General features: G+C 42.2%; 1 protein-coding gene across 1 annotated transcript; it reads right to left on the bottom strand.

Annotated features, from left to right (window-relative positions):
* Positions 1-27,762, bottom strand: LOC111970463 (thioredoxin reductase 1, cytoplasmic). The gene is made up of 16 exons (XM_023997216.2): positions 27,406-27,762; positions 26,870-26,930; positions 22,720-22,829; positions 21,581-21,688; positions 21,093-21,165; positions 20,748-20,870; positions 15,744-15,886; positions 15,130-15,245; positions 9,571-9,796; positions 8,984-9,076; positions 8,624-8,700; positions 5,083-5,239; positions 4,626-4,733; positions 2,694-2,789; positions 2,132-2,266; positions 1-1,504 (listed from the first exon to the last, which is right to left on the bottom strand). Exons 1-16 carry the CDS (start codon positions 27,520-27,522, stop codon positions 1,442-1,444), a joined length of 1,806 nt encoding a protein of 601 aa, XP_023852984.1. The 5' UTR covers positions 27,523-27,762; the 3' UTR covers positions 1-1,441.

Below are 27,762 nucleotides of genomic sequence, written 5' to 3'. Positions count from 1 at the left end.
TTTGCATGTTGACATTGTCTTTCAAGACTTTAATAAAAGTAATCTACAAAAACGGTGATACCAGTGAAGCAGTCATTTATACATTTTGACCGGTGTCACTGCTCAACAGTAGGCAGAAAATAACTCTTAAATACTGTCCTCTACCAGATTGGATACATTTTACATACACAACACAGAGGCAAACAAAACAGCAAGATCAAACTGATACAATAGAAGCATTTATTTAATTATCCACTGGAAACTTTTAAAGTGTGTGTGCGTGTGTGTCAAATATATAAAATAAATCACTACAATTCATGTTTTATGTATTCAGTTATTGGAATTACTAACAGTGTTTTCTGAAGCAGGACAGAGATTTGAATGATGGTTCAGAGGCTCTTTCTTTTGACTTCTCCTACATGCACCTTTCTGGTTAACACTTTGGTAGAAGTTGGAACTGGGAGTCGTCTTTAAATCTAAAGTCGACGATCCCGATGTGGAGAAACGGCAAGTTCGACACCATGAGAAATACTGATATTTAAAAATATATATTTTTTAAACATCCATTGCCCCACATTAAACTTGATTTTAATTTTCCATTTCTGAGATATCGGACAATATACACTTCTGATGAGAAATAATGCCTGGAATGTTGATGGCTTGTCAGAGAAGAGACGTGATGACAAAAGAAAAGAAACATATCTTAGGACATAATAGTTAACTTCCACCGAGTAAAAATGACCAGGCGTTTCCACCACACTGGATCAGAGAATTATTGTATCCATTCAGTCAAACCCTGGATGTGTGCCAGCTGTTGTTAACATACTACAGGAGTCATTATACGCAAGTGTGTAGATGTGTGTATATATGTAGATGTGTGTATAAATGTAGCTGTGTGTGTGTGTGTGTATGTATGTATATATATATATGTGTGTGTGTGTGGGTGTTTAAGTTTGGACAAAGGGTTCGGTTCACCCCTGGTGTCTTTGTACAGAGGGACATCAGTTCTAGCCCACCACAGTGATTGGGTTAAGGGCCAGCACGTCAAACAGCACTCACCCATCCCTAGAGAGGGGTGGTGCGCCTCTGAGGAAGACACACACAGGGTGCATTGTGAAAGCAGCAGAGTAACCCCGCTATCTAGCAGGCTGTCCCATAGATAGTTAATCACCTCATTATGTTGTCTTTTATGTCCACGCTACAGGCCCCCTCAGAGCATTTATTGGCTCAATCTTTCAGACAGTATTATACTGACCCACTGTTTCCCCACCCCTATTCGCAAATGTGTGGTTTCATCCGTTCAGACTTTCTCCCCCCCAGTTTCTGATCACCTTATTGGTTTTTCCTGAGAAGTGATTGGTCTTGGGTATAGAATTTGAGGGGGCCAGGTTGGCGCAGAGCTACGAGGTGAGAGATCTAATATGGAGAACAGGACAGCCCGTTAAACAAGCAGGGTTTAACCTCAGCAGCCCGTCTGGGTGATGTCACCGCCCGAGCTCTTGGTCACCTCCATGGTGGTGAAGATCTGGAAGAGAAGAAGAAGCAGAAAGACCGTTGAGATCTGCATCGTAGCGAGGTGGCACGACTCGTTCGCAATAATTGTTTTTAATGGTCAGAGCCAAGCTCAAACCATAGAGATGGATAGAGGGTGCGCTTTCAACAAAATACTGATGTCATTAGCCTTGAACATTACGTAGTTACCTATGACAGGGGTTCTCAAAGTGGGGTCCGCGGACAAAGTACTGCAGTGGTCCGCTGCCAGATCTCAATATATATATTTTGTTATTAAAAAAAAAAAGTATTAAAAGATTAAACAGACTTTGGCCAAGGAATCTGTGAAATAAGTTTAGAGGGTGTAACACAATGCAATGTAATATTATGAATCTACAATGCATGTTGTCAACCCTGGGAAACATGGGCCTGGGGGCTCACTGGGTTAACTGAGTATGAAACCACTTTTTTGCACTGTGGAGGGACTTATTATACCTGCCACCATATATATATATATATATATATATATATAAAAAACKRTTTTTTTTTTTGGMGGGGGGGGTCTCAGTTGGTAGAGCATAGTGCTTGCAATGCCAATTGTAGTGGGGGGGGGGCAACTCAAATGAAATGCGGCCTGCAGCTGGTCTGGGATCAGTCTTACCTCAGCGCAGGTGGGGTGTATGCCAACGGTGTTGTCCAGCTGCTCTTTGGTCAGGCCACATTTCATGGCCACGCCGTAGCCCTGCGTCACCTCTCCCGCATTGGGCCCCAAGTAATGGAACCCGATCACACGGTCCTGCAGGGAGAGAGAGGGGTGTTACAGGGTCTGATAGATCAAGTGTATCGGTAATGTACTATTTTGTTATGTTAGCCAGACTCTGCATGGAGGGACTTGTGTTCGTCTTCAACATGGGCTATTGAATTTCACATACGTGTCAGTTATTCTAGAATAGCTTTCAGAAACAAGTGACAATGGGTTCGCATTGTCAGGGTGGAAGCCTTTTGTTCCCATTTTTATTTATTTCACCTTTATTTAAACTAGGTAGGCCAGTTGAGAACAAGTTCTCATTTACAATGAGAATGTCATTTGTCTGGCTCCCAGACATCCTCTGTTTTCAATGTGAGAAAGTCTGAACTCTATATGGTGAAATAAGTGACAATAATTGCCGTATCTATGAATTAAAACAGGTAGTCAGGTAAGTTTGGAAAGAGGGTGTTCTTACATTGTCCAATTTATTACAGATGATCTTTGAGTAGCACTTGTTGTTGTCCCTGTTGGGGACGGTGAACTCCAGAGGCCAGAAGAGACTGTGGTACACCTACACAGTTAACAAGGACATGAAATGCACATACCGTAATGGAAGAATAACATGCATTTTATTAATAAGGAAAAAATGTCTGTTAAGTATCAGTTAGAAAAGTTAAAAGAAATCATAAGTGAACACAGAACCAGAACTCTGGTTTTCCACTGTCTAATAGCTAGCCGTTTTACATGGTGTGTCAAAGGCTTTGTTCCAGTGTCCACATTTCAACTGGTATGCTAGCTAGAGTGCATATGCGAGCAGAGCCAACATGTCAGTTGATATCGGTCCAATATGTATTATTCAGTGCCAGTGGGCTGCGAGTGTGTGTGATGTGGCTGAAGTACCAATCAGGGCCTAAAACTAACTTTGGCTACCAGCCACTGTAGATAGGTAGATAGGCAGGTAGATAAAAAAAAAAAAAAAAAAAATCTACCAGTCACTCAGACTTTTTTTAACCAGACAATTTTGTGTTTCCATAATGACATTTTTTTTACATAATTTTTTAAAGATTGACATACTTAGTAATCTTTCTAAAACAAGAAATATATTACTAGTAAGATAATGTGGTATATTGCTTAACTAAATTTTATGTGACCTGTCTTTTAACCAAAATATCACAGAGACAAAAACGCAGCTGCCCCTCTAAGCTTACCTAGGTAACGGGGCCAATAGTCATCATGTGTGCCTGTGAGGAATCTCAATAGCAGAGGCCAATTGATGTCTCTTTGCTAGCAGTAGAAGCAAACTCAAACATTGAAAAACAATGTAGCTTATGTAATGTATACTGAACAAAAATGTAAAAGTGTTGGTCCCACGTTTCATGAGATGAAATAAAAGATCCCATCAAATTTTCCAAAGCTTATTTCTCAAACTTTGGGAACAAATTTGTTGACATCCCTGTTAGTGAGCATTTCTGCTTTGCCAAGATAACCCATCCACCTGACAGGTGTGGCATATCAAGAAACCGATTAAACAGCATGATCATTACACATGTGCACCTTGTGCTGGGGCCATTTATTTATTTTTTACACTAAATGTGCAGTTTTGCCACACATGTCTCAAGTTGAGAGCGTGCCAGATAATTGAATGTTCATTTATTTCTCTACCATAAGCCACCTCCAATATAATTTTGGAGAATTTGGCAGTTGTCCAACCGGCCTCACAACATATAACCAGCTACCCAGACAGCTGATGAAACAGAGGAGTATCTCTGTCTGTAATAAAGCCCTTGTGGGATTAAACTCATTCTGATTGGCTGGCCCACCCATGGCTGCATCCCTGCCCAGTTAGGCCCTAATCTATGGATTTCACATAACACATTTAGGGCTTAACGATTTCCTTGTATGAACTAAGTCAGTAAGATCTTTGAAATTGTTGAATGTTGTGTTTATATTTTTTGTTCAGTATAAATAGCCAAGAAACACAAGGAAAGTCTCAATTCAGTACACTTCAGTAAATTAGACCAACTTTAATGCGCATTGCTTCTAAAAACAAATATTTGTTGTGCGCACAGCCCCCCAGTGTTGCTGCACGAGAAGGGATAGCTATAATGTTAGGATTCTTATTTCTTTGTGCATTACCAAATATGAAACAAAACGGCAGAAATACTTCTACTGCAGCATTTATTTTGCTATAAAATCACAACTCACATGTGGCCATACTTGACTTTTGACTATTTTTTATGAAATACTCCCACTGTATAGCCCCGAGTGTGACCACCGACCAACGTGGACGGTGAATTAGACATTCTTACCCGCAAATGCCAAAATCTACACATATTTGGCAGGGTGTTCATTTTAGGCCAGGTTACCACTAGGCTGGAAGTGGAGCGTGTGTTGCGTCAGTAGCTACCTCCAGGTTGTCTTGGCCGTACAGCTCCATAGCTTTCTCCTCAGACAGCCCACAGGCGCCATACTCCAGAGGGGTGAACACCGTGGTGGGAACATTCACGTAGTCACACTGCACACAAAATTCAACCGCAATTAATAACAATTTACTGTCTGTACCTGGTGGTGTCACATCAGAGGTTCACCAGGCAAAATATCCTACTGTATGATAGAAGCTAGGGAAAAAATGTACATAGTTTCTTCTAGTTTATACATTTTAGGTGGGGCGCAAAGACCCCACCACATAACCCCAACGAGGATCAAGATCCATATTTTCTTTTGAAAGAAACAAGCTAATCTCCTCAAAGCAGAAGCACAGAGATAGTACTGCCGGAGGGTCACACTGTCAATCTGCTATGGTCTACCAATAGAAAATGGCAACTCCTAGGGGGTAAATTGAAGGCCCGCTGTCTGACAATTACCTTGAGCGAGGCGCCCGCGTACAGACGGCGTGCCAGCAGCTTGCCAGCCTGGATAGCCACGGGCGTCAGCTCCCACTTGCCCTCCAGGATGTCTCCGATGGCGTAGATGTGCGGCACGTTGGTCTGCTCCTCGTCGTTCACCGGGATCTTACCGTTCCTGGGGAAGGCGGAGAAAGAGTGGAAGCTTAGCGAGGGGAACATGACTGGCGACTCCCATCTGACTAATTTTAGATCCCCAATCACCAAAATAAATAACGAAACCGTTAGGGAGAATCTGAAATTCATTTAGATACTATAAGAACACGACAAACTATGGCAAATGTGTAGAATTGCATGAAGTTAGCTTTAAAAATGCAAATGTTCCCAGCCCCATGGCAAAATTATCTTTAAAAATGACAGCATTTTAGAGGGCTATGCCCACGTCACACCCACCACCTAAACACCATTTTGATCCTGGAAAAACCGGTGTGCCATTGTATTTGCATAATCTGATATCTGACCATGCAACACAACTCTGACCAGGTCTAGAGTGTGTTTGGACAGAATGTGTGTGTGCGTCTATACAAGACGGGCCGCCCCCAGGTGGTGAGGGTAGGTAACAACATCTCCACCCCGCTGATCCTCAACACTGGGGCCCCACAAGGGTGCGTTCTGAGCCCTCTCCTGTACTCCCTGTTCACCCACGACTGCGTGGCCATGCACGCCTCCAACTCAATCATTAAGTTTGCGGACGACACTACAGTGGTAGGCTTGATTACCAACAACGACGAGACGGCCTACAGGGAGGAGGTGAGGGCCCTCGGAGTGTGGTGTCAGGAAAATAACCTCACACTCAACGTCAAAAAAACAAAGGAGATGATTGTGGACTTCAGGAAACAGCAGAGGAGCCACCCCCCTATCCACATCGACAGGACAGTAGTGGAGAGGGTAGTAAGTTTTAAGTTCCTCGGCGTACACATCACGGACAAACTGAATTGGTCCACCCACACAGACAGCGTTGTGAAGAGAGGCGCAGCGCAGCGCTCTTCAACCTCAGGAGGCTGAAAAATTCGGCTTGCCACCAAAAGCACTCACAAACTTCTACAGATGCACAATTGATAGCATCCTGTCGGGCTGTATCACCGCTGGTACGGCACATGCTCCGCCCATAACCGTAAGGCTCTCCAGAGGGTAGTGAGGTCGCACAACGCATCACCGTGGGAAAACTACCTGCCCTCCAGGACACCTACACCCCCCCGATGTCACAGGAAGGCCAAAAAGATCATCAAGGACACAACCACCCGAGCCACTGTCCTGTTCACCTCGCTATCATCCAGAAGCGAGGTCAGTACAGGTGCATCAAAGCAGGGACGAGAGACTGAAAAACAGCTTCTATCTCAAGGCCATCAGACTGTTAAACAGCCACCACTAACATTGAGTGGCTGCTGCCAACATACTGACTCAACTCCAGCCACTTTAATAATGGAAATTGATGGAAATTGATGTAAAATGTATCACTAGCCACTTTAAACATGCCACTTAATATAATGTTTACATACCCTACATTACTCATCTCATATGTATATGTATATACTGTACTCTATATCATCTACTGCATCTTGCCATCTTTATGTAATACATGTATCACTAGCCACTTTAAACTATGCCACTTTGTTTTATATACCCTACATTACTCATCTCATATGTATAATACTGTACTCTATACCATCTACTGCATCTTGCCCATGCCGTTCTGTACCATCACTCATTCATATATCTTATGTACATATTCTTTATCCCTTTACACTTGTGTGTATAAGGTAGTAGTTGTGGAATTGTTAGGTAGATTACTCGTTGGTATTACTGCATTGTCGAACTAGAAGCACAAGCATTTCGCTACACTCGCATTAACATCTGCTAACTTGTGTATGTGTAACAGTATAACTTACGTCGTCCCCTCGCCCGACACGGGCGCGAACCAGGGACCCTCTGCACACATCAACAACGGTCCCCACGAAGCATCGTTACCCATCGCTCCACAAAAGGCCACGGCCCTTGCAGAGCAAGGGGAAACCCTACTTAAGTCTCAGAGCAAGGTGACGTAACTGATTGAAACGCTACTAGCGCGTACCTGCTAACTAGCTAGCCATTTCACATCCGTTACATATGTTGACAAATAAAATTTGATAATTTGATTAAAAACTAGTAATTTCTCTGTTATTCATTAAGAAAATTCACTTTTGTCAATAATCCCTCCTAACACGAACACGTAGTGCAAACCAGTAAACGACACGTGGTGCAACCCAGTAAAACGAACACACGTCGTGCAACCCCCGTAAACGACACGTAACGTGCACACCCCCGTAAACGACACGTAAGCTGCAACCCCTGTAAACGACAACGTAGTGCAACCCGTAAACGACACGTAGTGCAACCCCGTAAACGGACACGTGGTGCAACCCCGTAAACGATGCACGTCGTAGTGCAACCCCGTAAACGACACGTAGTGCAGACCCCGTAAACGACACGTAGTGCAACCCCGTAAACGACACGTAGTGCAACCCCAGTAACGACACGTAGTGCAACCCCGTAAACGACACGTAGTGCAACCCAGTAAACGACACGTAGTGCAACCCAGTAAACGACACGTAGTGCAACCCCGTAAACGACACGTGGTGCAACCCCGTAAACGACACATAGTGCAACCCCGGTGCCCCTTCAGCCGTATGTCAGTCAGCCCCGTGTTAAAATGCTGCTAGGGTCCCAGTCACATGGCTGACTCAGAGGTGCAGTCACTCCTAAACCTGGCGATTGCCTTATCCCTATGGCCTAAAGCACTTTAAGGCTGACCCATTCATAACCAAACACCATGTTAGGAACATGAAAAACACATCATCCTCAATCCAGTTTACATGATTGTGAAGAAGCCCAAGGTTTTTAAGATACCGTTGTATCTTACAGCATTTTACATTTTAGTAATTTAGCAGACGCTCTTATCCAGAGTGACTTACCGGAGCAATTAGAGTTAAGTGCCTTGCTTATGGGCACAGACAGAGTTTCACCTAGTTGGCTCAGGGATTTGAACCAGTGACTTTTTGGTTAGTGGCCCAACGTTCTTAACCGCTAGGCTATTTGCCACCCCGGCACAAGGGACTTTCTCTAATTACAAAGCACAAAAACACATTTTTATTATATTATTTTTCTTTAGGGGGTGGATCAGCTTTAATATTGCATATAGATTGTGGCTTCTATCAATGTAATTGTCTGAATCATTTCCAATTCCCATACATAGAAATACAATACATTTTCCTTTATTATTTCCCCTAACCCTACCACCCCTCCCCTAATTGGAGTAAACTAATGAAGCACAAAAATCCCAACAGTGTCAGTTCTCTCTCACCCCCCCTCTCAGGGGTGGCAATAGTGCTGAATCACCATGACTGGAGTCTTAAAGGTACAGGCACACACAGCACCTTATCTACATCTCCTTGGTGACGGCCGCAAGTGCGAATCGGTGGATGAATGAACTAAGAGAGAGAAAATAAAAAGGAAGGAAACTTACTTGGGGTTGACTTTGACCCCGGCTTGATCCAGGCCGATCTTTCCTGTACAGGCGTCGCGCCCCACGGCTATCAACACCTGAGTGAGGAGAAGGAAGTCACCTGGTTAACAGGACATTTCTCCAGCTGTAGCATGTCATTAAAAAAAACTAAGCAGGAATTATTCAATTTAGCTGACAAAACATTTGTTTTGTTTTAACAAATGCTCTAAGATGGACAACCCTGCAGAGTTAATTCCTAATGCAACATGTTTAAGTAGTATATTTTCAGATTTAACTCATAGTTTCAGTCATAAGTGCTAGATTTACTTTGGGACTTCTAAGCTATATCGGATATTGAGCATTACGGTGATGGGTACGTACAGTGTTGTACTCTCCCTCGATGGTCTCGTCTCCCTCCGTGCTCTTGGCTGTCACCTTCAGCCTCCCAGGAGTACCTGCCTCCAGCTCCTCCACCTGGCGTGTGTACACACACACACAAACAAATACCTTGCATACCTAGTTTTATATCTAGTTACAAAATGTCTTTAAATGCTACAATGGCCAGGGCCGGGTGAACCGAAGGCATCTTTTACTGAAAGAGCACGTGGTTTTTCATTCAGTTTGCCCTTACAGGCTAACAGCCGTCAAAGTTAGACTTAAACTGATGACAACCCTTTAGATAGAGAGCAAAATATTACACAACTTCCCTGATGACAGAGCAATTTAGTACCAGGCATTTCCAAGCCATAACAGCTGAGGAAAGACACAAGGTCCTTGTACACAGATCTGGGTTTAAACACTATTTTAAATTATTTAAAAAATACTAGCTGTACTTCATTGAGTTTACCTGTTGCAATGGAACCAATATCTACTACCCACCTGGCATTTCAGGCAGCCAAAAGCTAAACGAAAGATTTCAGAAAAGATTTTAACCCAGGTCTGGTAGTAGATAAGTCACGTTGACGCACCTTGACGGGGACGTACTTCCGGAGGAACTTTACACCATGCTCTTCCATGTGCTTGCCGGCACGGTTGGCCATGTCCTGGTCGAAGCCCCTCAGGAGGATGGAGCGTACCATGACTGTCACATCCAGGCCCAGGCCCGCCAGAAAACCCCCGCACTCCAGCGCCACGTAGGACGCCCCGATCACCAGGGTCTTGCCAGGGCAGTGGGGCAGAGAGAACAGGTCGTCGCTGCGTAAAAGGGATGGGCACACACAGAGTAGAGTGCACCTCCGTTAAAACCATAAAGCTCTTAGATGTATCAATGCCAAAATTCAGCCATTCTTTCTGCAATAAGCACGTGAAATACTTGGAATGTCAGATTGATTCACTAAACAAAGTTATATTCTTAAAATGTCAACAATATACACAAAAAGACTGGTTATGTAGTCTGAAATGAGCCTGGGTCTTTATGAGACCAGTATATAAGTATGTAATCTGAGAATTTAGTTATTCAGTCACAATTAGGGCTGACCCCATTTAGTCAACTGGTCGATTGTTTGGTCGATAGGCTGTTGGTCGACCAAGATTTCTTTAGTCGAGCAGTAGCAAACAAATATATAAAATCATGGTGTATAAGACACCTGCCTGATTGGCACCTGTCTGAATGGACTAATCCATTGTGGAGGACATGGGGATGGCACAGTCCATCACTAAGACGCGCTACTGAAATTGTATATGTTATATTATGCAACACAAATAAATTATATTATTTTATAACAAATGCGCCTTCTCCCACATTGGAAAGCGGTCGCTGTCCACGGTTCTGAAACACATCAGTGCGCTGTTGAATTGGCGCCATTTCCTAGACCATGTTGCTATTTGCATAATAGCAAAGTTAACCAGCATATTGGTGTTGAAAAAAAATGCGGCGGAGGAGACAGTGGAGTTAAGAGACGAGAAAACATCCATTGCCTTTAATTATCTAAGAAAAGTGAGAAGAGAAGAAACCAATTTAATTGGATCTATAAATCAATAGCCTGACTATTCAAATGGGCTTTATAAATCATCCATATACATCTACAGAAATAAGCCACATCCTGCTTCTGTTTGAGTGTTTGTTTACTAGCCTACTGATTCCGTGAGCACCAAGCCTCACACAACCACATCGGAGAAACACAGCAGCCGTGTATACCACCATTGAGCTGTAGGCCTAAGAGCGCATCCTGTTTAGTCTCAATACTGTAACTTACTGAGACCTAATATTTCAATACTTACAGTAGCCTAAATACTGTATCAATCAATCATTAATTTGTTCATGTCACACAGCATGAATGATTCATGACTTGAAATGCAATCAAGCATTTTAGTTTTAAAATAAAAGCGACCATTGAATAATTAGCGTAAACAATAAATAGGCCTAAACACTTATAATTTAGTGTTGTTTACATTGGTCCAAACGATCAGAAAAATATTGTAACCTGTTTAGCAGAAAAAATATGCACACAGCACTTACTCCTTACCTTTTTCTTGATCAAGTATTTTCCACAACTAGTCAAATTTATTCCACACATCCGACTTCCTCTTTACCTCATGAGCAACCAGTAAAATTTCCCCCGTTTCGAGTTTGTCACGTCCTCTCCATTTTGCTGTCACACGTTAGTGTTAAGGGTTTGATATAACCAATTTATTGATGTAATTATGACATGCTATAGGTCAGGCCCTATTGGTCACGTGCATGCGACGCATACGTGTCACATAAAGAGAGCAAGTGTTGAGGGATTAGGGAAGGTTTTTCCTGAACAAATTTCGGTAACAACTTTTCAGTCAGAAATGGCTGTTCCGGAAGTGTGATCACGCTCTCCGCAGCCAATGTGAGTAAGACCTTCAAAACTTGTTACGGCTGAGATCCCGTTAACGGGATCGATATGACAACAGCCAGTGAAAGTGCAGGGCGCCAAATTCAAAACAGAAATCTCATAATTAAAATTCCTCAGACATACAAGTATTTTACACCATTTTAAAGATAAACTTGTTGTTAATCGCACCACAGTGTCCGATTTCAAAAAGACTTTACGACGAAAGCACATCAAACAATTATGTTAGGTCTGCACCTAGTCACAGAAAAACCCAGCCATTTTTCCAGCCAAAGAGAGGAGTCACAAAAAGCAGAAATAGAGATAAAATGAATCACTAACCTTTGATGATCTTCATCAGATGACACTCATAGGACTTCATGTTACACAATACATGTATGTTTTGTTCGATAAAGTTCATATTTATATCAAAAATCTTAGTTTACATTGGCGCGTTATGTTCAGTAATGTTTTGCCTCCAAAACATCCGGTGATTTTGCAGAGAGCCACATGAATTTACAGAAATACTCATAATAAACATTGATAAAAAGAAACAAGTATTAAACATGGAACTTTAGATAAACTTCTCCTTAATGCAACCGCTGTGTCAGATTAAAAAAAAACTTTACGGAAAAAGCACACCATGCTATAATCTGAGTACAGCGCTCAGAGCCCAAATAAGCCATAAAGATATCCGCCATGTTTTGGAGTCAACAGAAGTCAGAAATACCATTATAAATATTCACTTACCTTTGATGATCTTCATCAGAATGCACTCCCAGGAATCCCAGTTTCACAATAAATGTTTGTTTTGTTCGATATAGTCCATAATTTATGTCCAAATACCTGCATTTTATTTGCGCGTTCAGTCCAGTAATCCACATTCATGACGCACAGGTCAGACAAAAAGTCAAACAATTCCATTACAGTTCGTAGAAACATCTCAAACGATGTATAGAATCAATCTTTAGGATGTTTTTAACATAAATCTTCAATAATGTTTCACCGGAGAATTCCTTTGTCTTTAGAAATGCGATGGAAAGCAGGTCGCTCTCACGTGAGCGCGCATGTTCAGCTCGTGCCAGACACCTGACTCAAAGAGCTCTCCTTCCCTCATTCTTCACCGTAGAAGCATCAAACAGGGTTCTAAAGACTGTTGACATCTAGTGGAAGCCTTAGGAAGTGCAAAATGACCAATATCCCACTGCACATTTGTGGCCTGCTGGAGGTCATTTTGCAGGGCTCTGGCAGTGCTCCTCCTTGCACAAAGGCGGAGGTAGCGGTCCTGCTGCTGGGTTGTTGCCCTCCTACGGCCTCCTCCACGTCTCCTGATGTACTGGCCTGTCTCCTGGTAGCGCCTCCATGCTCTGGACACTACGCTGACAGACACAGCAAACCTTCTTGCCACAGCTCGCATTGATATGCCATCCTGGATGAGCTGCACTACTTGAGCCACTTGTGTGGGTTGTAGACTCCGTCTCATGCTACCACTAGAGTGAAAGCACCGCCAGCATTCAAAAGTGACCAAAACATCAGCCAGGAAGCATAGGAACTGAGAAGTGGCCTGTGGTCACCACCTGCAGAATCACTCCTTTATTGGGGGTGTCTTGCTAATTGCCTATAATTTCCACCTTTTGTCTATTCCATTTGCACAACAGCATGTGAAATTTATTGTCAATCAGTGTTGCTTCCTAAGTGGACAGTTTGATTTCACAGAAGTGTGATTGACTTGGAGTTACATTGTGTTGTTTAAGTGTTCCCTTTATTTTTTTGAGCAGTGTATATATATAGTTGAAGTCAGAAGTTTACATACACTTAGGTTGGAGTCATTAAAACCCGTTTTTCAACCACTTCACAAATTTCTTGCTAATAAACTATAGTTTTGGCAAGTCGGTTAGGACATCTACTTAATTTTTCTAACACCTGTTTACAGACAGATTATTTCACTATCACAATTCCAGTGGGTCAGAAGTTTACATACACTAAGTTGACTGTGCCTTTAGAGCTTGGAAAATTCCAGAAAATTATGTCATGGCTTTAGAAGGTTCTGATAGGCTAATTGACATCATTTGAGTGTACCTATGGATGTATTTCGAGGCCTACCTTCAAACTCAGTACCTCTTTGCTTGATATCATGAGAAAATCAAAAGATATCAGCCAAGTCCTCAGAAAAAACATTATAGACCTCCACAAGTCTGGTTCATCCTTGGGAGCAATTTCCAAACGCCTGAAGGTACCACGTTCATCTGTACAAACAATAGTACACAAGTATAAACACCATGGGACCACAAAGCCATTATACCGCTCAGGAAGAAGATCTGTCTCTTAGAATAATCCCAGAACAACAGCAAAGGACCTTGTGAAGATGCTGGCGGAAACACGTGCAAAAGTATCTATATCCACAGTAAAACAAGTCCTATATTGAAATAACCTGAAAGGCCGCTCAGCAAAGAAGAAGCCACTGCTCCAAAACCGCCATAAAAAGCCAGACTACCGTTTGCAACTGCACATGGGGTCAAAAATAGTACTTCTTGGAGAAATTTCCTCTGGTCTGACGAAACAAAAATAGAACTGTTTGGCCATAATGACCATCGTTATGTTTGGAGGAAAAAGGGGGAGGCTTGCAAGCCGAAAAACACCATCCCACCGTGAAGCACGGGAGTGGCAGCATCATGTTGTGGGGGTGCTTTGCTGCAGGATGGACTGGGGGACTTTACAAAATAGATGGCATCATGAGGAAGGAAAATTGTGTGGATATATTGAAGCAACATCAAGACATCAGTCAGGAAGTTAAAGCTTGGTCGCAAATGGGTCTTCCAAATGGACAATGACCCCAAGCATACTTCCAAAGTTGTGGCAAAATGGCTTAAGGACAACAAAGTCAAGGTATTGGAGAGGCCATCACAAAGCCTTGACCTCAAGCCTATAGAAAATGTGTGAGCAGAGCTGAAAAAGCATGTGCGAGCAAGGAGCCCTACAAACCTGACTCAGTTACACCAGCTCTGTCAGGAATGGTCCAAAATTCACCCAATTTATTGTGGGAAGCTTGTGGAAGGCTACCCGAAACGTTTGACCCAAGTTAAACAATTTAAAGGCAATGCTACCAAATACTAATTGAGTGTATGTAAAACTTCTGACCCACTGTGAATGTGATAAAGAAATAAAAGCTGAAATAATTCATTCTCTCTACTATTATTCTGACATTTCACATTCTTAAAATAAAGTGGTGCTACTAACTGCCCTAAGACAGGGAATTTTTACGAGGATTAAATGTGAGGAACTGTGAAATACTGAGTTTAAATGTATTTGGCTAAGGTGTATGTAAACTTCTGACTTCAACTGTGTGTGTGTGTGTGTGTGTGTGTGTGTGTGTGTGTGTGTGTGTGTGTGTGTGTGTGTGTGTGTATGTATATATATATATACACATACGAGTCAGCATTACAGACAAATGCTTTAATCTGTACAGTCTTGCTAGAGCTGGGTCATATTCACTAGGCTCCAAACAGGGAGGGATTACCTGATCTTGTCCAATTACAAATACTTGTTTTTCCATTTCCGTTGCAAAAGGTTTCACCACAGTGTGCACTACTGAATACAACTCTGCAGTGTATTTGTCTCTATTGTGGTGATGAGGGCTTTCCCCTGGCTGGATGGCAGTCTAAATGGATTAAATGGGTTAAATAGTGGGTTAAATAATGCCTGCGGTGTGCTGGGAGGGAAGGGTCTCACCTGGTGATGCAGTACTCTTTGTCTCCGGGGATGCTCAGGTAACGCGGCCTCTCGCCTGTCGCCAGGATAAACTTTGCGGCCGTATGGAAGGTCTCCTTCCCTCGCTTGTTGGTCGCCTGGGAGGTGGAGTGGGTAAGTACGGTGTTAAACATTCTTCACAGATTTATTTATCTCGTACAGACACAATCATTTCCATTAAAATCAACACCTAGACTCATCTCATCTGTTGAGTGTGGTTAACAAGAATCAATGTGTCAAGTCAAGGGTGTGCAGTTTAGAACCTCCCATGGGAGACAATAGCTGCTTTACCAAGTGCTGTGAAGTGTATGTAGAGAGCCATTAAATATCTTTGGGATTTGTTTGATTATGTTAAGCCAAGGAACTAACATAAAGCAAGTTACTATCCAGTTTCAGAATACATCATGTGCTTTGCATCTAAAAAGTTCACATCCATTTTCATAGCGAATTGACTGCCTTCTAAAATGGGTCAAATTGAAGGCAGTAGCTTCAGTATGAAAATGGAAGAGTCAATTTCGTATGAAAATGAAAGGCGGTCAATTCATTAATAACTGTTGTCAAAGATCTGCTTGTAAACTCACGAAGCACCGACCCACCTTGATTTTGTGCGACTCAATGAACTCAGCGTAGGAGTTGACGTAGTTGACGTTTTTGTCGCGCAGRGCCACCTGGTAGCCCCAGTTCAACGAGCCAATGTAGTTGTTCACCGCCGTCTTCATCGTCTCCCAGTTGTGCTTCACTAAGAACCAGATGAAAATTACAGTCAACAATGACCAAACAAGTCTTTAGTTGTTTACTACCATTACTAAAAAAGTACTCCACTGGAAATGTAACATTGACATTTCCGTGACCTTAAGTTACCTCAGGCTCATGAAGAGGGCTTATACAAGAATGTTTTTAAATCAAAAAGTGACTTATGCCTTCACATGTTTCAATCCTAGCACTGGCCATGGCTCTGTTACAATATCCTTACTACTTTGGTTGAGGCCATGTGTTGGGTAGAGATGGGCATTTGACATTTGACTGTTCGAGTACTCACATTATAAAAATGTTTTCCAGAGTACTCGGAATAGGGAAAGAATAATAATATCTACTTTAGAACAAAGGCAAGACCTGACTGGAAGAAAAAACATTTGGGCATTTATCTATGCCAACAGTACACAACAATGCCTAATTTATCATAACCATTAGCGATTACAAACCTTAATTGCCTCATACTGTATATTGAGTCAATAAAAAAGGCAAGTGCCATTTAAGATTCATTTATTGAAACCGTAATATCAACTGGTTATATTATGGAACACAATCTTCAAAAAGGCAGTAAAAAGGCAGTGGCACTTGCTTGAAGACTATGGTTGTGCAATGGCATAGCCATGTTTTGTTAATTTAGCAGATAAGACACACTTATTTTCCGAGCCCTTATCACTGTCAAGACAAGCCTATTACATAGCAACACAGGAGGTTGATGGCACCTTAATAGAGGACAGGCTTGTGGTAATGGCTGGAGCGCAATGGTATCAAATGGTTTTCATGTGTTTGATGCCATTTCATTACATCCTCCCCTCAGCAGCCTCTACTGTTAATAGCAAAACACATGAAATATAGCAGAATAAAATAGAACCAAATATTTTTCCAAATGAAAAAGTTGCCAGTGCGAAGTGATGCGCGTCTGGAATAGTTATTCTCAAAGGCTGATCATATGAAATGAGGCTTAGTTTGGAGCGTTGAAACACTTTTTTTTTCACGGTTACAAAACAAAATCTGGTCTTCCTTTCGCTATATGCCTACAGACTTACAATGTAGTTTATTCTTCCTGTTCTTTGGAATTTTCTAAAATGGATGAATAATTCCACATGGAACACTGCATGGTGATGAATTACAGCCACAACATGTTTGTTTGGTGAGTAGGCCTAGGCTTAATGATTGAGGAAAATACACTTGTCAAAATCATGTTTTTGCAAATTTTCAGTGCGGAACCTGTCTATGTTTAGGGGGTTATAGACCAGGCTAACCAATTCTAAAAATGGCACTAGCAGTTTGCAAAGTAGCCTAAGCGGAAAATAAACGGGATGGAATTATTCCAAACTGCAGCTTGTTGTTGGAAACTGTTGTTATTTGGTAAGGAATGTAGCTTGTGTATCCCACCAGCTAAAGGCATTTTTTTTATGCCCACCATATTTAATAGGAATTTATTTCTGTAGGTCTATTGGGAGCTTGTGTGCAAACTCCGCATGCGTGTAGAGGGAGCGGTCCTAACGCAATTGAGGGAGTGAGAAGTGAAGGGAACTGTGATGCTTGCCTTGGGTTCTTTTTTGTTGTGCATGCAAATGCACATGTACAAATGGAACACTAGAGTCAAAGCAAATTAACTTTAGCTGTGTTTGAATACCCATACTACACACACACAATTAGTTCATTTTAGTGTACTGTAAACCACACACACACACAATTAGTTCATTTTAGTGTACTGTAAACCACACACACACACAATTAGTTCATTTTAGTATACTGTAAACCACACACACACACAATTAGTTCATTTTAGTATACTGTAAACCACACACACACACAATTAGTTCATTTTAGTATACTGTAAATGAACGGTATCCATTCAGTTGAGCGTACTAGCGCTTCGCATGTCTACCAGAAGTTGATGCTGTTCCTATGCAACCTCTTGCTAGCTTGTTAGCATAGCAAATTACTAGCTAGACATTTTACGACTTTGGGTGTCTTATTAAGATCCAATCTGGAGTGCCAGAGTGCACTCTGGGGTTCGTAAATTCAGAGCGTTGTTAGATTGCAAATTCAGAGCGTTTCACTCTGCCAGGCAGTGTCACTGGACGCACCTCACAACGGCAGTCAAGCACCCAAGCTAACTGGCTAGCTACTTCAAGACACAAATTCTACTTGCCCATGCAGAGCTGGTTAGGCTGTTTTCAAGTTATCTAGAGCATTGGTGACTAACTGTGCTGCTGGCAACAATTACTTACGCTTTTTTTGCCAACGTTTACTGACACCGGCCCTATTCAACTGGTGTTGAGTGTTCGTAAATTCATCAGTTATTCTGTGCTCTGGCACACTCGGACGAGTGCTCTGAAATCGGAGTAGCCAGAGCAGATTTACGAATGCACCTGAATGTCCATTGAGAACGCACGACTACACCACTAAACTAAAAATGACGGGAATAATCAAGTCAATAAACATTGGGTAGTTAGATAGCGTATAGTTAATATTCTGGCAAGTTCGATGTAGGGCTGGGCGGTATATCATAAAATAAGGTATACCGGTATTGGTGCAGGGACCGGTTTGGGTTTTTAACTTTACCTTCTATACCGGTATTTGAATGTTTGGTTTGTTAGATGTGATACGCCATGTGTAATGTACATTTTTATAGTTTACTTCGCTACTTGAGTCATCTCTCTCTCTCTCCGCACCACTTTCCACACAGATCTAGACAAGCCCCGTCACTCAAGGAGCGCATTTGATGTTCAACAACCACGAGACACTTGCGTTCAGTCTGCATGGTCAATGCAGCACATGTAACAATGTTGACAACAACAGTGCTGTTTTCACTTTGCTTCTTAATATAAATCCACAAGCGTTCTATAATGACACGATTCGTTTGTTTCTTACATCAGCAAACAGCTAGTTTGTCTTTTCTTAGCAAGTTGCCCTAAATCTTGTGAGACGCAAATTTTTAGCCTCTAATGTTAATAGCTAGCTACCTAATAAATGTGTAAGAGCAAGCGTAGTTAGCTAATACAGCTTGATAATACCAGTGATGGTGTGGACGTAAAACAGCATGTTGTTTGTGCAACAGTGTCTTCTACATCAAAGAGGAACATGCAAAGCAAGAATATGTTAGCTACATGAAGTAGAGAAAACATGCAATGTAGCCAAAGCTTATAGGGTCCCCTAGGAAACACTTTAGTTCCTAGCCTGTCACAATAACTCCTCCCTGGCATTTTAATTTGTTGTCTCAAACAACACTGTATTCAAAGTGCGCACTATTATATTCTAACCATAGCACAGTCATTCTATTTCCATGATTCCAACAGTTTTGCGCCAATTTGTCAAGTCAAATCGCAATTGCAACATTTGGTTAAAAATAAGTCCTAGATTATTTGCCCATATCGTGCAGCCCTATGTGGCAGTGTGGAAATTCTCAATTGAGCAGTGGTGTAAAGTACTTAAGTCGTTTTTGGGGGGTATCTGTACTTTACTATTTTTGACAACTTTTACTTTACTACATTCCTAAAAAAAATACTGGACCTTGTACTCCATACATTTTCCCTAACACCTAAAAGTACTCGTTACATTTTTGAATGCTTAGCAGGACAGGAAAATGGTCCAATTCAAGCACTTGACCAGGGATGTTCTCTTGACATCTACTGCCTCTGATCTGGAGGACTCACTTAACACAAATGCTTTGTTTGTAAATGATATGTTGGAGTGTGCCCCTGGCTATCTGTAAATTAAAAAAGGTGCCATCTGGTTTGCTTAACATAAGGAATTTGAAATGATTTATACTTTCACTTTTGATACTCAAGTACATTTACTTTTGACATTTAAGTATATTTAAAACCAAATACTTTTAGACTTTTACTCAAGTAGTATTTAACTGGGTACTTTCACTTTTACTTGAATAATTTTCTATTAACGTATCGTTACTTTAACTCAAGTATGACAATTTGGTACTTTTTCCACCACTGCAATTTAGTGCAAGAAATGCAGAAATGATAGAAGTGCTGAAATTTGTTTTGGTTGAATTGAACAGTATAAAACAATCAGAATGAAGAAAGACTCATTGAAATCACTTAGTGTGTTGCCACCCTAGGATCACTCACTACTCATAAAGCAAATGTACAACTTTTATTATTCAAAAACTAAAAACAGTCAAATACCATCCAAATTTAAAAAAATACCGTGATATATTATTTTGGCCATATCGCCCAGCCCTAGTTCGATGTATTAGTAGCCAACTAATGTTAGGTAGCTAGATAACATACAGGTACATACTGCTGTAATTATATGCTATACGGTTTGTAAGAATAGCGTAGCTAAGAAATTGTCAGCCAACCTAAGGTAACTTATTTGAAAAGTCATTACTTTATTACATTGCTCAACATTTTAACATTTGTAATAATTAGTTAAAGCAGTGGATATGTATCCACTCTCGTTGGACTTCGGCTGCATATTTTCCGCCATTTTCTTCAAATCTGAAAACGTGACACACGGAAATCGTGTCCACTGCTTGTATACTTGGTATTTTGGTGACTCTAGTACGATATCCGGGAACTTTTGGCATACTGACAATATCCATACTATGACCAATAAGCATGCTATGTACTCAATTTGTCACAAATAGTACAGAGTATGAGTATTGGAACACAGCTGTCTTCAAGCCACAAAGCACACTCCACCAAATAGTTTTACAGTACTTAAAATGTTTTTTGTTATTGCTGGTTAGAGATTGAGTTTCGATGTCCGTTCGAGTACTCATGCCCGTCCCTAGTGTTGGGCATGCATTCCAAGTGACTAAAATGGACATTGGAACCTAAACTGCTGACCTTTGACCCAGACGCCAACCCAATTGTTACCTGTCTCCTCCGGCAACTCCCAGCCAAACTTGCGGGCGTCCTGAATGGAAGTCCCTAGCAGAGCTGTCTGGTGCATCAGCTTCTTGGGGATGCAGCCCACGTTCACGCATGTGCCGCCCAGGCCTGTCCCGAGCCAAAGAAACACAAAATCACACATTTGGAGATTTAATTTTTCATCCACATTGACACATGCAAACATGTTGTTACTGATAACAGCAGAATTCTGCAAGCCATTTTGATTTGTGCTTCGGTGGGCCTGCAGCAGTGTGCTGTAGGGGGTATGTTTGACGCGCGCGACGGAACTCTTCAATGTCTGAAGAGTGTGACACGTGAAGCTCTACACACCCCATGTGTTCCCTTTCGGCGTGGCCACCACATAGTCCAACACCATCACCTTCTTGCCCAGCAACGCTGCCTCCTATGCCAGGAGAAGCACAAGAGGGCAGACGGCCATTTAGACAACCTGATTAAGACAACCACTGGTCAACTAGCTCAGCTTATATGCTTAGTTCTGTTGCTGCAATAATGAGTCATCTGAAATCCTCCCTGTGGCTATCTGAAAACATTACTAGCCATCATGTTCTTGCTTCCTCCGTCCTAACTTCATCTCCAAGCTCTTTAGAGGAGGGACCTTGGGCCCTCTCCTCCAATGCGCTTTCAGAGGAATTGAGGAAACAAGGACAGAGGACACATGGCATGTACAGCTAGTAATGTCCTCAGACAGAGCCAATGATGGACTTACAGCCTTCCTTCATGGGCCTCAATACTACACTAGAAAGGTGCACGTCTGGAGGTAAGGTTGGTTTTGAAAGTGTTATCTGGGAGGCTCTCACCTTTGAGCATGCTAGCCCTCCTGAGCCGCCCCCGATGACGATGAGGTCATAGTCGTATACCTCATTCTCCCCGCACAGCAGCTGCTGCAGGACACCATCTTTGTGGGCCTGAGAAGAGGACGACAGGTGGTCAGACACAATTGCAAAAACAATATTAACCCAGCAGTCTTAAAAAGGGCACAAACATTTTTCTGCTTCTGGTGGGAAATAGACAAGTGTAATACAGTAAGGATACCAGCATGCTAATTTATGGTCCCAAAACGGTTCTTATTGAAAAGTGTGCATGTCTATGAGTGGCGAAAGGTAGCCTAGCGGTTAAGAACGTTGGGCCAGTAACAAAAAGGTCGCTGGTTAGAATCCTTGAGCAGACTAGGTGAAGAAAATAAAATGGTCGATGTGCCCTTGAGCAAGGCACTTATCCAGAGCAACTAGGGTTAAGAGTGTCTGCTAAATGATTAAAATGTAAAAAAGGTATTCTACATTCAACAGCGATGCTGACACCATTCATGCCGGAGGGATATTCTCCGTGCCACATGACAGAAATATACCAGCATTTGCTAGAAAAGGGCAGGAGACAGAACACGTGGTGATATTGTCAGGATTATAATGTATCAGGAGAATGTTGGTGGCTTCAAGTGAAATATGCACCATTGTGTCATGCTGACAAAGTGCAGCTTTTGAAAAGCATGACCAGGCAAAAAAAATGGTTTCATTAGCTAAATTGCAGCTCAGTGTAGAGGGAAGAGAAGACTAGGTTTGGGTGTTCTTAAGTAGCCATTTTGATGTAAAAAGACAAATGTAGTGCATTTAGATGTAAATTGGCTTAACCACACTTGACCAAAATAGATCCACTCAACCATTGTTTCTGGCAAAAAGAGAAAGACTCTTTTCATAATATTGCAACACAATTAAAGCCTGTGGTGGGCATAATTTACCACACGCTAAAATGCAAGGGGAACGTATGAATAACACAAAGATATCTTTTGTTGCCAAAACCTGAGATTTTAGCCTAAGTTTGACATACGCTTGAATCTCAAGACAGGATGAACACAAGACTCTAAAAGTCAGTGGCACTTGCAAAACCACGAGTGAAATTAGAATGATCCGTGGTTCATGAAAGCTGCTACACCGATCCATACCTTCATTGTTTTGTCACAGCCACCGACGTGTGTCTTGTTGATGAAGACATTGGGGACAGTTTTCTGCCCGGTCATCTCAAGCAGCAGTTCTTGATAGTTTGATCCATCCTCTAGACACAACCAATAAGAGATGTTAGCAGAGTAGCAGCTACACTTACATGAAATAAATCACTCATCCTACTCTTCCTGTCATATCGCTGACATGTACACTAGTCATATACATGACATACACCATCGACTTAACTGCTGACAGCCTGTGCAGTCTATAATGTAAATGTACTTTGGTTCTGCAAACAAACAGAGCGTGTTTAAATAAATTGCATAATTCAGCACTGAAAAATATTTTCTATGTATTTGCCAGAGCAATAGTTATGTAATGCACAGTGTGTATTTATACCAGAACAGCTGTGACTGGTAAGAGATCAAATGGCAGGGGGGAGAACGAGAGAGCTAACGTTGACAGTGCATTCCGTGGTAGAACATAACATCTTCACTATGTAAAAACACTGTATATTTGCAGAAAAGGCCCCCGTTAGCCTCTTTTTACCTTTCGATCAACAGTCGACATTTAAGAAATAGCAGACAAAGCCATAAGGAAAAGCTATAAGGTGAGCTTGAGGAAACAAACTTAGTACAATAATAGGTCCTATACATGTACTACATCACCCAAATGAGTGGATTTGTCCATTTCAGCCACACCCGTTGCTGACGGGTGTATAAAATCATTTATTATGTGCCGATTACAATAGTTGTAGACCTTACAGTGAAATGCTTACTTAGAAGCCCTTAACCAACAATACAATTTTAAGAAAATCCCCCAAAAAGTAACAGATAAGAATAACAAATAATTAAAGCGCAGCAGTAAATAACAATAGCGGGGCTATATACAGGGGATACCGGTACAGAGTCAATGTGCAGGAGGCACCGGTGTCAAGGTAATATGTACATGTAGTTAGAGTTATTAAAGTGGCTATGCATCGACAATAACAGAGAGTAGCAGCAGCGTGGGGGGGGGGGGGGGGGCAATGCAAATAGTCTAGGTAGCCATTTGATTAGCTGTTCAGGAGTCTTATGGCTTGGGGGTAGAAACTGTTTAGAAGCCTCTTGGACCTAGACTTGGCGCTCCGGTACCACTTGCCGTGCGGTAGCAGAGAGAACAGTTTATGACTGGGGTGGCTGGAGTCTTTGACAATTTCTAGGGCCTTCCTCTGACACCGCCTGGTATAGAGGTCCTGGATTGTAGGAAATTTGGCCGTAGTGATGTACTGGGCCGTCCACGGAACCTCATTTTATGAAGCTCCCGACGAACAGTTATTGTGCAGACGTTGCTCCCAGAGGCAGTTTGGAACTCGGTAGTGAGTGTTGCAACTGAGAACACACTATTTTTTTTACGCGCTTCAGCACTCTGCTGTCCCGTTCTGTGAGCTTGTGTGGCTGAGCCATTCTACTGCCATAGTTGGTCTATGGAGATTGTGTGTTCGATGTTATACAATATCCATAGACCAACACTGGCAATAGAATGGCCTTACTGAAGAGCTCTGTGACTTTCAACGTGGCACCGTCATAGGATGCCACCTTTCCAACAAGTCAATTTGTGAACTTTCTGCCCTGCCCCGGTCAACTGTAAGTGCTGTTATTGTGAAGTCAAAACGTCTAGGAGCAACAACGTCTCAGCCGCGAATTGGTAGGCCACACAAGCTCACAGAACGGGACAGCAGAGTGCTGAAGCGATTAAAAATCGTTTGTCCTCAGTTGCAACACTCACTACTGAGTTCCAAACTGCCTCGAAGTAACATCCGCACAATAACTGTTCGTTGGGAGCTTCATAAAATGGGGTTCAATGGCCGAGCAGCCACACACAAGCCTAAGATCACCATGTGCAATGCCAAGCGTCGGTTGGAGTAGTGTAAAGCTCGCCACCATTGGATTAGTGGAAACGCATTCGAGTGATGAATCACGCTTCACCATCTGGCAGTCTGACGGACGAATGCATAATGCCAATTGTAATGTTTGGTGTAGGAGGAATAGTGGTCTGGGGCGTTTTTTTCATGGTTTGGGCAAGGCCCCTTAGTTCCATTGAAGGGAAATCTTAACTCTACAGCATATAATGACATTCTAGACAATTCTGTGCTTCCAACTTTATGGCAACAGTCTGGGGAAGGTCCTTTCCTGTTTCAGCATGATGCCCCCATGCACAAAGCAAGGTCCATACAGAAATGGTTTGTCAAGATCGGTGTGGAAGAACTTGACTGGCCTGCACAGAGCCGAACTCAACCCCATAAAACACCTTGGGGAGGAATTGTGACACCGACTGCGAGCCAGGCCTAATTGCCCAACATCTGTGCCCGACCTCACTAATGCTCGTGGCTGAATGGAAGCAAGTCCCCGCAGCAATGTTCTAGTGGAAAGCCTTCCCAGAAGAGAGGAGGCTGTTATAGCAACAAAGGGGGGACCAACTCCATATTAATGCACATGATTTTGGAATGAGATGTTTGACAAGCCGGTGTCCACATACTTTTGGTCATGTAGTGTATTTGTATGTTACACCATTCAAACATGTACTGCAAATGTTTGTATGTTCGTTGATGAAACGTTGATCCTTAGAGTACTCAAGACCTTTGGAACCTCGATTGAAGGCAATTCGTCAATTCAATGACATGCCAAAACATGTGTGTGTGTATATAACATCACTGTTATTAAAACATAACGTAGCAAGCGTAGAAAGATGCGACTATATGAGGATTTTTAAAAAAGTTACATGAAAAGGTAGCTGCTCTGCTCTGTTTCCTGCGCAGGCTGCACATAGTTCATCAGTCTCTCATTCACAATTTGACAAGCACTCGATAATAGTCTCACCCATCAGGCTATTCTCAATGTAATCTGGTCTTTACATATAGCTTACTAATAATGATGTGTGCAATATTTTGTATTCATCCTTAACCTGCACTGGAATAGTGAATGGAGGTTGTGTTCGGTGACGTTTGTAATATGCCAGGTAGGCGACACTGGATTTATGTGCTTAATATAGCAGCACGAGAAAGATGGGATCCTGTTATAAATAGCAGCCAGTCAAAACTCAGTTTTCACACGTGACTGCGTTGGCTTATGAGAACACATTCCCTAGGTTCTGTAGGTTATGGGCTCTCCAACCCTGTTCCAGGGGTCCCATGCCTATAGGCTACACTTCAAGCTATTTGGCCATTTTAGTTGTGATGCAAACCTTATAAAAACATATATGCCTATGGGCTAGGCTACAAGATGCATGCAACAATGATTTGAAAAGTTTTTTTATTTTTATAAAAAATGCATGTGCCTTTTCTTGACGACACACACTGGGCATCATTCACAAGTGATAATATTCTCACCCAGCTGACTATTCTGCATTTATTAATTTTCTTTACATATACTAAATAAAATTGGTGAATTTAGTTTTGATTTAGATTGGGACATGATCATGCACCTGTCATAACAGGGTGTGTGGGGGGGGCGACAACCCTTATGCACTTGAATAGCGAATAGTGTACACTTCTCCTGTGTTTCATTTTCATGCCAGCCAGGTAGACTACTCCGGTTGTAAAGCGAAGCAATGTGCTTAATATTAGGAAAGTTGTGACAAATAATTAGGCCTGGCCTATAGAAAGTTGATGCGGTCTTCCACTTTTAATAGAGCCATCAAAACGATGTCTTCATGCAACTGCATAGCCTATAGAAATGTTGCGCAACATGGTCTTAAAGGAACACTTATTTAATTCCATGCATCAACCAGCTATGTGGAGCTGGCACTCCCTGCGCAACAGGTTATCATCCTATTCCACTCAAACTCTGAATGCCAGGGCTCTCATGAAGTGTTTGATTTTCGATTTAATTTGCATTGATGTCAGCGTGATTAGAGGGACAATAGAGTGCTGAGTACCAGGCAAGTTTGGTAGGCAACTAATGACCATCAGTGCGCAGTTTTGGAGAAGCCTAGTTACCGTGACGTTACTGCCGGTAATACAGTCACCCCAACAGACCTAGTTGGTACAATTGTGATCATACCAATCAATGACAACTACATGTGGTGTGACAGGCATAAATTGAGAATATACAGTGCAGAATACACCCGTATTCCAAGACAGAAGCTTAAAACATCCTGGGAAGAACTCCTTACCAATTAAATCCAACTCCACCACATTGCAGTTCACGTTCAGATCCTTGAACAGATCCTTTACCTGTAAAGAAAAACATATATGCTGCTTGAACCCCGTCGTTCTGTCTTCGCAGGATTATCTATTGGCTATTACTAGCGATGTACCTCGCTAGCCAGCGTGATAGTCATCCAACTAGCTTTGGGTACACACAACGGGGAGATGAGTGGTGCCTCAGTCAATACATTGTTATAACGGCAAGCTAAAACACTTGTTAGTCGCAAAAAAAACAACTAAAAGTTGGTTATGTTAAGTTTTCTAACGTTAGCCCAAGATAACTACCAAGCTATGGACCCGAGGACAACCCTCCCTAGACCCGACTAGTATCCTAACAGGTCCGGGTCTATACCCGATTGGGTGGACCCGTGAAGAACTCTTGCAGCCAACTAACGTTACTTGCGGGAGAATGTGGCTAACTTACTCGCGGGAGAAATAAGTAAGACAAAAGCTGGCTAGCCAGCTAGTTAAGACAAAAAGTAAACGCATATGTTGGACTTACCTTCACACAAAATGGGCAGTAGCTTTTACTGAATACCAACACTTGATTAGAATCAATAAGCTCCTGTATCCGGGATTTTAGTTCATTCCTCCCGGTGTTATTGTCGATAGGAGGCATTTTCGGACTATTTCGGTCTGACTTGCCTCTTGGCAGCTTCAATTTGTGTCTAACAATGGAAGAGAGGAGCGAAACTCCCTCCAACTGGTTGTCCTTGCGAATCGCAAATAAAGAGAAACTAGCTAGCTTCCTGGACCACTTGAGGTATGATATGGACTACAATTCCAACGGGACAACTTTTGTCCTCATGTCATTTCAGCGCCCGCCCAGTACATCAACACCGCGAAAAGTCGTGCGTAA

Source organism: Salvelinus sp. IW2-2015, linkage group LG11 (assembly GCF_002910315.2).
Source record: "Salvelinus sp. IW2-2015 linkage group LG11, ASM291031v2, whole genome shotgun sequence".
Taxonomy (NCBI): domain Eukaryota; kingdom Metazoa; phylum Chordata; class Actinopteri; order Salmoniformes; family Salmonidae; genus Salvelinus; species Salvelinus sp. IW2-2015.
Note: the sequence above shows the minus strand (reverse complement) of the source record. Positions and strands in the feature narration are given on the sequence as shown.